This window comes from Mytilus californianus, unplaced genomic scaffold, assembly GCF_021869535.1.
Source record: "Mytilus californianus isolate M0D057914Y unplaced genomic scaffold, xbMytCali1.0.p SCAF_10, whole genome shotgun sequence".
Lineage (NCBI taxonomy): Eukaryota > Metazoa > Mollusca > Bivalvia > Mytilida > Mytilidae > Mytilus > Mytilus californianus.
Genome location: NW_026262582.1, coordinates 18637276 through 18649923, shown reverse-complemented (window position 1 = coordinate 18649923; position 12648 = coordinate 18637276). Strand labels below are relative to the sequence as shown.

Genomic DNA, 12648 nt, shown 5'->3' with positions numbered 1-12648 from the left:
AAGGGTCATTGGAAATACCCGACCTGAACATAAGATGTAGACGACATTTGGATAACATATATTTTGCGTATTAAATATTTGTCCTTGACATCATCTTTTTGGAATAGAAAATTATTTACGTATTATCATTTAAAATATGAAATACCAGTTTGACATCGAACGGCTTCATAATAATCCTATATTTAACTGTGGCATGACAATACAACGTTTATTTCAATTTCAATCAATAACCGAATTTCAGTTATTACTAGTACGGACACGATTTAAAAACCTGAATATTACAAATACAATCGACTTTCATTCTATACGTTTTGAGGGAATTCTGTTTGTGTTTTTGTTTTGCATGAATCAAACGTATTCAATTTGATACTCAGACAAGTTATAAAATGAAATTGTATTCCATGTTTGGAAATCGCAAATATTATTTTCTTTAAATCTTATTCATTTGTTATTAAGGAAACTTTTGTCACAATCTTCAATCATATTCTGATTGATTTTGAGATTTATCACCTGAGACAATTTAATAAGGTAAGTTTTGTTTATAGATATAAGAAGATGTGGTATGAGTGCCAATGACACAACTCTCCATCCAAGTCAAAATTTAAAAAAGTAAACCATTATAGGTCAAAGTACGGTCTTCAACACGGAGCCTTGGCTCACACCAAACAGCAAGCTATAATTTATGTCCATTGTTTTGGTATATATTCATTATTTGAATAGTTCACAAATGATTTTATTTCGTCAAAGTATCCATATCCTCTCAGTGCATCCAAGGTAAATATCTATATGAAAGCAAAGGACCGTTTTAAGGTGTTTATATATCTCAACTCTTTCACTTGAATAGATACAAAGATTTGGTCTGCAATTATAGCTGTACCTGTAGAAAACTTATTTCAAACAGAATAGCACATTCTAAATTTTAAAGTGATGTCGTAAAACGAGCAAGGAAATTTATATACGATCCATGTGAATGTATCAATCTTTTATATGTAAGGTTAATTAAAGATTGAGCAACTAGACATACAAACCCATAAAAAAAAATCTTGTGGTGAACACTGGTTCCTAGCATTGTAAGCGTGTCCTTGTTCACATGTAGCACCCGTAATGTTGCTTATGCAAGCACAAAAACGGTATTTAGTCTTAATTGGTTTTGTCACAATAGAGGAAGTGATTGTGGTAACGACAATTGGTACATAAGATTTTACCAAACTGTCAAGCAACTCAAAAGTTAAACTTTTTAAAGGATGTCTTTAACACTACCATTTAAAACCGCTGGATACATATCTTCTTTGCATGCAGAAATCATCTTTTCAGAAAAATAATAATATGAAACGCAAGATCTAGGATATTGTCTCAACTAGGAGATATATACTTCATCTGAAGGCGCGGCTGAAAATCGCTACATAGACATTGACAATTTAATTTTGTCGTAATGTTTCGTTTTCAGCAAACATTTAGTGTCAACATCTAGATGTAAGACAACAAATGAGGTAAACATTATATGTTTATCACCGATAGATGAGTTCAGCACAAATAAGTATGTCCTGCAAAAATGTCATATTTTCCCTGTTTTCTTGAGATTTCATAGAAAATCAAAACGTGTGCTATTTTTATGACTCTAATACGTACAAATGTACATTTTCAAAATACAAACTTATATTTTAACCTAGTCATTGAGAGCTACGATTAATTCTAATTATGGTTGATAAATTCTGATTTGGACTTTTTACAAGAAAAACTGTTCATGTTAAGGCGAACCTAATTCTTTGAATTATTAAGTGGTAGGACATCATATGTATTGTGGAACACGGAGTTAAATAATAATGCAAATTCTTTTTATCATATCGGTCAAGTTTCTGTATTAAGTCTAAAACCGTACAATGCCACATACATGTAGCTTTATCGACAGGATGTTGAGTAATTCGTATTCGTAATTGTACATCAATGGATATTTGATGATGTTTTCATTTATAAAAAGAATCAAATCAATGTTAATAACACTAGAAGCAACTAAATTTAACAATATGTACTATATATGTAGGACTCTAAAGTGCTATGGGGACGCTAAAGTGCGATGGTCACGCTAAAGTGCGATGGTATACGCTAAAGTGCGATGCCTGCATACGCTGAAGTCCGATGGTCCGCGAAAGTATAGACGTAAGAAACGTAGTTTGATTATGACGTTAACAGTCGTTTATACAAACTAAAAATGAACATACTGGAAGATAAATTACTAATATTTGATTAACAACTGTTAAACCAAATGTCAATGACTTATTAATAATTAATTTAAACCTAACCGTGCTTTGACGTCTGAAGCAAATGTGTTTTTTTCGGTAGCAGGAAGAAGAACTTGTATCGACCATTTTACTATTTAGGTACAAAATAGTATTCGCATAAATATCCTTATCGTGCTTTTATTGGAAGCGAACGGATACATTTAAATCATTGTTTATGTTGCAGTTTACTTTGCGGTCCCCGTTAAAATATTGTCGCTTTAAAAAGTAACATCGGTAAAATAAAGGTACATGATTGCATGCGTAAATTATAAATTGTCGGCTAAAATATTAGTTTGTACATTATAGGAAAATATAACATGTATGTGTAGTCGCTACGAAAAAGGAGAAAACTCGGCGAACATCGCCTTTTTCTCTCATTTAAATTAAAGCTTAAACAAATAAATGTTACATATTCCGACAATAATCGAATTTTGTATTTGTAATTTACAATGACGACTGTTAGGGGAGGTGTTCCCATTAGTGATAGACTGTGTGAATGGCAAGCTACGCCAATTATCACAATATTTAATACGCCCGAAATGTTAAAAATTCATTTACAAGAAATATAGTATTTTGTGACACCTAAATTACCTTTTTAGCAATTAATACGTAGTCGGTCTTCTAAATTTAGAAACAATCACTTCAGCCTACCAGTAGATTATAATGCCTATCACATATGGTATACCTTAGAATACTAGTGTTGCAAAAGAACTATTTTTACATCTTATGTTCTTATTAAGAAAAAATCACACACCTTATTAAATGGGCATTTAAAAAGTCGGAATGCGAAAACATATGTTCAAACTCTTTTAGGTCATTTTTTAGTAGCAACAAACAAAAGAGCTATGTCAATTGGACATGCTTTGATACTATATCTGCCCTTGAATTTTTACTTGATAACATTTTTGTTCGCTTTGGAGATTCCGTATATCGTCAAGTTATCGGAATTCCAATGGGGACTAACTGTGCACCACTTATTGCGGACCTGTTTTTGTATTGTTATGAGTTACAATTTATGACTAAAATCAGCAAAGACCCATCGAAACAACATCTGATACAAAAATTTAACAATACTTTTAGATATTTGGATGATATATTGGCTCTCAATAATGACGACTTCAGTATGTATACTAAAGAAATTTATCCTGTTGAACTTACTTTAAATAAAGCTAATACTATCAATGACCACTGTCCTTTCCTCGATCTTGATATCTATATCATTAACGGGAAGCTTTATACAGAAATTTATGATGAAAGAGATGATTTTTCATTTCCTATCGTTAATTATCCATTTTTAGATGGTGACGTTCCCTTGTCACCATCTTACGGTGTTTATATATCTCAACTTGTACGATTCGCTCGTGTATGTAACAACGTATTAGATTTTAGCGAGAGAAATTTATGTATTAATGAAAAATTATTACACCAGGGTTTTCGATATCATAAACTAGTCAAAACATTTACTAAATTTTATCATCGGTATAAGGACATCATTCGTAAATATAACTCAACATGCAGACATCTTATACGTTCTGGTATTTCACATCCAATCTTTTATGGTAATATTCTTTACAAAGCACAAAAATGTCAGTATTCACCTCAAAAGCGAACAAAACCTTTAAACAGACTTATTAAGAAGGGATATAGTTACGATACTGTTGTCAGGTCATTAAAAATTGCATATTTTGGCTTTAATTTTGATTCACTCATAGGGTCTTTGCATCGGAATTAAACATATTTATTCTAAAACCAGTTGTTGGCATAACACGGGTTATGTTCTTCTCATATATTTTATGATGGTATAATACTAAACCTCTAACAGGAGGGATTGTGCCTGATATTCATATGATGAAGACATAATCTTTCAATCAGTTTAATTGAGGTCTGGAGCTGGCATGTCAGTAACTGCTAGTAGTCTGTTGTTATTTATGTATTATTGTCATTTTGTTTATTTTCTTTTGTTTCCTATTCTGACATCGGACTAGGACTTCTCTTAAACTGAGTTTTACTGTACGTACTGTTGTACGTTTGTTTTTTCTACATTGGCTAGAGGTATAGGGGGAGGGTTGAGATCTCAAAAAACATGTTTAACCCCGCCGCATTTTTGCGCCTGTCCCAAGTCAGGAGCCTCTGGCCTTTGTTAGTCTTGTATCATTTTTAATTTTAGTTTCTTGTGTATAATTTGGAGTTTAGTATGACGTCCATTATCACTGAACTAGTATACATATTTGTTTAGGGGCCAGCTGAAGGACGCCTCCGGGTGCGGTAGTTTCTCGCTGCATTGAAGACCCATTGGTGGCCTTCGGCTGTTGTCTGCTCTATGATCGGGTTGTTGTCTCTTTGACACATTCCCCATTTCAATTCTCAATTTTATTTAACATTTTTAAAGCCCTCGAGCCTTACCCTATTGGTCCATCACACTTTAGCTTGATATACCACCGTACTTTAGCAAACAAACAACCATTGCACCTTTATCGTGAGACACCATCGCACTTTAGCGTAGACCATCGCACTTTAGCGTGACCATCGCACTTTAGAGTACCATCGCACTTTAGAGTCTTACATATATACCATGGTTTTTTACGAGTTAACATATTTAAACAAACGAATCCGAAGGATGAGTTTGTTTAAATATGTTATGAGTAAGACACTGGTATATATAATTTGTAATATAGATATAATGATTGACAGTTTGAACTAACATTAGATTTTGATCACGTTACCTCTTTATTCCAGTGAGATGAAAGCTCGCGCAAGTCAGTTTTGCGTCCTGTGTATGATTGTATAATGCTTGAATGTTATTAAAAAATACAAGTGTACGTGTAAATTCTAACAACTGCAACCTTTCATTTTTTCTGATTTTATTTTATTCAGAACTGAAATAAGAAACTTATTGCATTTTCCAAACTCAAGGGAACTTAAAATTACTATTTAACTTTAAAAAGGATTCTTGAGATGCGGTTCAAATGATTTATTGCTTTTTGTCATAAAATGTAAACACATACATGACCTTTTACGTTTTTACGTTATTTAATTTCCTTAATATTTCAGAGGCGAACATCTTTTCAAAAATGGGGTGAAGCTTCAGCCATGGAATATTAAGAAAATGAATGTGTTGTACCATAGCTTTTTTTTCCTTTGTTTTCTAGTTGATCTGTATGGTACAACATCAAATTGCAGATAATATACCATGGTTTTCCCTAAACACATACATATTTTAAGCAAATTATTTCATAAAACATCAAAAGAAAAAATGCAATTTATATTACAATATATTGTCAACCTTTTAGACGTGTGTTGATAAACGACGGAAACGAAAACAGTAGAAATATTCATGAGGACGGAATTCCTCAAAACGAAATGACAAGCATAACAAAAATCAATACAAATTCTTTGAGTTACCTGTCGTAGGTGTATTGCCACTGATTTTTACGATTTGTTCATATGTTGTCCAAGATAATGGGATGATTCACAACCATGTTTCGCCCGATTATATATTTTTTTTTAATTTCTGTCCAAAGTCCGAAACCCGTTCTTTAGTAGTTGCTGTTGGTTAATGTCTGTATTATTTGTTTGACATGCATTGTTTCGTTATGAATATGGTCGTTAGTTTGTCGTTTGAATTTACTTCACTTTTCATGTCAGGTCCTTTTATATCCGACTACTAGATATGGGTGTCTTCCTCATATAGAATAGTTACCTTAAAATAATCATACTGAAGTTGTGCAAAATTTATAGATGGTTTAAATTCAAAATTGTGTTAAAAGTTCTCATCTTGAATAATGGATAAAGAATAGAATCTATAGTGCTGTTACTTTGCTTTTGGTTGCACCATGTACTAGTATATGTACTGAATTCGCGTTATTGATTTACTACATCAATCTCTTTCCAGTTCATATCTTCATCTCTACTCGGTAATCGTTTTCGAGAAAAAAAAAATATCTGAAAAAGTAATGTAAAGTGTGATTATCGGATATTGATAGAGATATTTTGTTTTCATTTTAATGTTACATATATTGAAATGTGATGAACAGGTGGAAAAGTAATTATTAACTGAAATATGACATAGATGTTTCTTTTTGTTTTTGTTTTATTGAGTTAATACTTTTTTGATTTCCTATTGGTATTCTTTTTTCTTCAGAAAATTATTAGATATGACGAATTTCCTGCCAATGCTGATTTTAATAAACTGTTATATAATACAAGGTAATATCATGTTAGAAAAACAATTCATAATACAAAATCACTGAAGGTTTTGACTAATTGCTGAAAAAGTACTGATAGCATGCAGAACTGAACAAAACAAGATGGCATACGAATTACAACATATAATTATGTCGAAAAACTGAAGAAAAAAAAAGTGTCATTGCAAATGTTATATGCAATTTATATAAAAGAAACTGGACAATGTATCATTGCTGGATTGACCTTAACGCCAAAGACAGGTCTTCAAAAGAAGTATATTTCAACGATGTATGGTATGATGATGAGGATATGTTGATTTATAGTGATGAAAATTATAACACATGGATGACTGCTGTACCCCAATTTTTGACATTTGTACCTATAGTGTCTGTTTGTTTTGTTCACACATCGTTGTCACTGTAATGGAATTTTGTGGGCGAGGTTTGGATAGCCACAAAACCAGGTTCAACCCACCATTTTTTTTTCTTTTAATGTCCCGAACCAAGTCAGTAAAATGGTAGTTGTTATTTTATAGTTCGTTTCTGTGTGTGTTACATTGTCGTTCTTTTTTTTTTGTATTGTTCCATATGATTAGGAACTTTTAATTTTGAATTTTCCTCGTTTTTCGGTATTTTTGTGATTTTACTTTATCACTGTCCTGTGAATTGATCAGTATTTTACGTATTGTGGTGTAATGATGCAAAATTATTTCAAGATACCTCAAGATACTGATTATCATTACCATTGAATTTAAGAAGAAGATCTTACAGCCTGTATAGAGTTTGAAATCAGAAGAGTAAAATTATATTTTTTTATCATTTATCCTGGATATTATTACTGATTTATGAAATAATATGTTATTCAACGTGTTGCCATTAATTGACGAAGTCATTCATTTTAAAAAAAAGTTGCAGGTGTTTTGGAATGGACAGTTGTGGGAAAGGTGACAGATTATGGACAAAACGTAACATTATTTTGTAATGTTTCGAACTGCTGCCCTAAACATGCTGGTTGGGATATGTGGACTCCCGCTCAACGCACTCTGTACATAGACGTCAAAACAGGACTACCAAATAGAAAATATGATGGCAAGGCTTTGACGAATGGATACACCTTAATAATTCAAAATCTGACTAAAACAGATCTTAATGTTTCGTATTCTTGTTTGTATGGCGTAGTATTGGGTGAAATAAAACTTCTAGTAGAAGAGGATGTTTTCACCTGTAAGTACAATCAATTAATATCTGTGGTTTTAGAAAAAAGTGGGTACGATATGAATATATGAACAAAAGGAGACATTTATTTATTATTTATATTTCAACTGTGATTATAGGTGTAATACCACCAAATCATGGTACGTCACATCCGGTTGCATACGAAAATAGGTCGAAAAAAATATTCCCTTGAATTTGACAGTTGTAGGTAATTAATCCTATATTTTATTGCAGTAAAACATTTCTGGGTCATAAACATATGTCTTTGGTATTTCAGAGCAACATTATTTTTTTTGAATTTTTTTTGGGGTCTCTATAGAATATTTTGGAAACTTGAGGTTACATGGTTACTAAAGCTTGTACACAGGTTAAATAAGGGGGGAAATTTGATTGGTTAACTTCCAGTGATGGTTATTTTCTTATATGCAATGAAATGTTACGTGAAATTTTTTCTATAGTACTGGACAGGATAAAACTTTACTCGTGCCAAGTCTTTCTTTATTTGAAACAAAGATAAGTTCTGCCAAATTTTTTGAAAAGTGCAAATTTAACAAAGACTAATAGGGGGAAATCAATGGTGGTATAACACCTAATATGGGTAGCTGTACATGCACATTTGACCTTGCGAGTACTCTCATGTGTTAAAATGTATTGCTATCTAAGTGATATATTACAAAAAATTAAATATTTTGAGTGGAATGAGTCTCCAAAACACAATTTATGTGAAAATTTCCTTGAAATAAGACTCTACCATGAATATTCTGTTGACAGAACAAGCCATACATAATGTTTTGGGGAGCTTTTTCTCCTTATTTCTTATATTCTTCTATAATAGAAAATTTTCCTAAGAAATACTTTAATAAATATATAGTTATAATAAGTAAATGAAATTATTTTTAATGCAGTAACAACAAATTATTCACTAAAAAAGAAGCTGTTTATGTCCCTTTCTGGAACGCGGCGTATATTTTATTTTTACGCAAGGACTTAATGAAACATCCTTGGAGACAGTAAATAGTTATCAAAGGTACACTTTAATATGGTTTGTTAATTCTGCTTGAATACTTCAATTACTCATTTCATATGACATTTCTATCATAAATGAGTGAAAGTTACCCCATTTTTTTTATATTTATTGGCCTGAAAAGTTGAAATTTTGAGGAAATGAGAGGTATAAATGGACCAAAAGAGACCTTATTAAGAAGACAAAGAGGTCCATTAGTGGTATTTATCTTCCTAAAGTCATCTTTTGTATCATATTCAACTGTTTGTAGGCAGATGAGATAAATATATGATCATTCATTGGTCCACACTATATCATATCATGATGCGGCTTGTTTTGGATTTGTCGAAGAAATGTTGCTCGAATCGCTGTAGATGTCGTCTTTCATGATACTAGATGTTTCTCAAACTATTGAACTGATTATGACAAAACTTGACAGAAATGCTTGAAATAACCAGTATTACAAAGGAAAGAAGTCACATTCAGTTTATTACACAATAATGTCTACTTTAGGTGTTTACCACCAAATTATGGTACGTCACATCCGGTTGCATACGAAAATAGGTCGAAAAAAAATATTCCCTTGAATTTGACAGTTGTAGGTAATTAATCCTACATTTTATTGCAGTAAAACATTTCTGGGTCATAAACATATGTCTCTGGTATTTCAGAGCACCATTATGTTTTTACTTGGGGTTTCTGTAGAATATTTTGGAAACTTAAGAATACATGGTTACTAAAGCTTGTAGACCGGTTAAATAAGGAGGGGAATTTGATTGGTTAATTTCCAGTGAAGGTTATTTTCTTATATGCAATGAAATGTTATGTGAATTTTTTTCTATAGTAATGGACAGGATAAAACTTTACTTGTGCCAAGTATTTCTTTATTTACAAACAAAGATAAATTCTGCACACTTTTTTGAAAAGTTCAAATTTAACAAAGACTAATAGGAAAAGATCAATGGTGGTATTACACCTATAGGTGCTAGAACCAAACGTAGGTTTACAGAAAAAAAGGTTACAATATCTTTTTAATATCGTATTGTTTGAAATGGTACGAAAGAGAACACAGAGAAAGATAATACGTGTCAGGTACATGTATCAAAGAAACAGGAAACTCATGGAACCTTCTTAATAAAATTCTGAGTTAGTAGAATACCCAAACCTATATATAATAAAACACATACATACAGAACAGAAATATTAGTAGTTTAGAATAACCAAAGCTATATATAAGAGAACAAATACATACAGAACAAAAATATGAAAGTATGTTAAAGTCCATAATATACCGGTCAATTTTAATTTTGTCTGTGAACGTTACTGTTCAGGACTGTGTTCGGGGTTATCTTTATTCTAGTGTGTGCCAACAATGATTTCATATTTGCCACAAAAATCAACATTAATGATGTTTGAATAAACTAAAATATTCCTGAAGTCGATATAGATAAAATCTCGTTGAAATTTTTAAAGAATTTCCACATGATTGTCCATTATATCAAGTTTATACTTTTAGACTTTTACTTCACTTTTCATGCTTTTCTCTGATTCCTTGTCTGGCTTTTTTGGTTTTAATGTATTGTCCATTTTCAATGTTTTGATTCAAAGCTCTTTGTCTTTTTAATTTTTCGATTTTTAATTATTTGGGCCTCGAGCATTAATGAAGAGATATGATGAAATGCGCATCTAGTGCAGAAAAGGTATACTTTTAAAGTCATTTCATTGATAGTTATATTTTGCTTGTCAATACCAATTTTTTACAAACAATCTATATGTTTCGGTAATGATGTTTGTAATGCATGAAGATTTTAAAATGATTCGGTAAGACTTATCTATCCTTAGAAAAAAGGTATTCGTAAAGAATGTAATTTTTTACGCCACAGTAATTGATTTAGATTTTGTTCAATGTAAAATTAATATATATTGCATTTTGTCAAAGAAAATGTATAGTCATACATCTTGTCGATTTTATATTCTTATATTTTGGCATTGCAAAACTATTATATTGTTTCTTATTGTTTATGATGTCTTTACACTTAATAAGTGTACTGGTTAATACTTTAGTCTATGATGCCATGATTTATTTATTAGTTGTAGTTTTCTTTAACTAATTTAGATTATCGTTTTGTCTTATGTTTTATAATAGTTATTTTGTGTGCTTCACTTCCGATTTGATGAGATTAATTATTACCAAGAGATTTTTAATGTTTGTTCTTGTGTTGTACTGTTACATCATTGTCTAAAATTATTGGATGTTCTTATTGGACATGATGCCACATCTCCTGTTTTGTATTAGCAAGAATGATCTTTAATATTTCCTCTGCACACGCCTTAATGTTGGTGTGGATATTTTGACTACCAGGTATACTTGTAATCACTGATTCTGATAAGACAAACTACATAATTATTTTCTTCTGAAAATACAAAATGAAACGTGCTTTACCCGCCATGTGCAGTTTTTTATCTTGATTAAATGACAAGCATAGCATTTTGTTTGTATATAGTTTCTGTTAAAACTCTACCAACCGTCTTATTTGCAACTGTTGTTTTTCGTAAACCTTGCAAAATGTACCTACTGTGATCTGGACTTATGTATTATATTATAATTTTATGAACATGGTTTAAATGTGATTGAAAAAATGCCCATTCGCATTTTTAGATTGGATAAAACAATTTGAAAATTTGCTCACCTACAAAACCAAATAGTTTGATTTTACACGGTTGGTGAAAATAATGTCTGTAACATATACTACATTGTACTACTAGAAGATGCAAGCGAAATCGTGGTACAATTGGCCAAGTGGTAAAACAAAGAGTTTTCAAATTTTAAACACGGATAAGTAACGGTCTCCGAATTGGGTTATTTTCTCAAAAAATTGCGTGTTCTGTGGAAAAAAATTCAAAGACAAATTTAGAATGTACAAAACATTAAATGTATTCGTCATATCACAAATATTTACGACTTTGTATGGTTTCAAAGGAGGTGCGGCTGAATGAAATCGGACTCTTCCTTTAGTAGTAAAGAAGTTCATATTCAATATCGATATATAATTTGGTCAGAATCATGTAGTGTCTTATTAATGCCCTATATATTATTAGTAGGCTTATTGTTTGTTATTTTACAGAAGTTATATTACGTTTCAACTAAAGTAGACAAGATATCTAATTAAAACTGTATGGTCATTTTACATAGAAGTGTATCTTCCTAATGATTTAATGCGATTTGAACATCAGTAAAATGTGGTGCCTCTTGTTTGCTTAATCATAATGAGTAGAGGAATTATAATAAGTTTTACAATGATGTAAATATTGTATAATCACAAGAAAAACTTCTATCAAATATAGATTACCTAACCATAACTGTAATTTATTTTTCAATTACAAATTTATCGAGGGAAGTTCATTATTCTTTAAATTTTAAAAAAAGGAAGAGGTCAAGTATGTGTTGTGTATTTGTACACGTTTTTGTAACAGAAGTCAGCTATATTTCATTATTCATTCATCAAATTAAAATATTGCGTCGTCTGACAGCGCCAAGATTATGTGTCACACAATAATCATTTTCGTCTTCCGCATCACAATTTGTTGTTAGTTGCAAACCGCTTGACTTAATTCACCCATCATTGCACTGTTTTGTTTACAGGATGTGCAATTGTGCAGCGCCAAAAGTGTTTTGTTTAATCTGCGAGTCTTTTATATTCTCGTATTAAAATTTGAGCACTGACATTTTCTCTTGATAATTTTGAGGAAAAATATGCCAAACGTCTGACTTAATAGACTCGGTCATATTTATGATTACAAACTGTAGGTGTCAGTTTCAAATACTGTACGCTAGAGGTCAAACAACATTTGATTATATAAGAATCATTGACAGTGCACAGTTCTGTCTAAACGAGTTAATCTTACACATGCCATATTCTCATTGTACAATTTTTCGTTTGTTAAACTTGCCAAAGTTAGTTGTTTT

General features: G+C 31.3%; 1 protein-coding gene across 1 annotated transcript in view; it reads left to right on the top strand.

Moving 5' to 3' along the window:
* Positions 1-309: 309 nt before the first annotated feature.
* LOC127717706 (chitin synthase chs-1-like) overlaps positions 310-12648 on the top strand; it is a 75506-nt gene continuing 63167 nt past the window's right edge. Inside the window, exons 1-3 of the mRNA XM_052223468.1 lie at positions 310-528; positions 6421-6485; positions 7373-7687. Of these exons, the coding sequence (XP_052079428.1) occupies positions 6434-6485; positions 7373-7687 (367 nt within the window). The 5' untranslated portion in view covers positions 310-528; positions 6421-6433. The remainder of the gene's footprint in view (positions 529-6420; positions 6486-7372; positions 7688-12648) is intronic.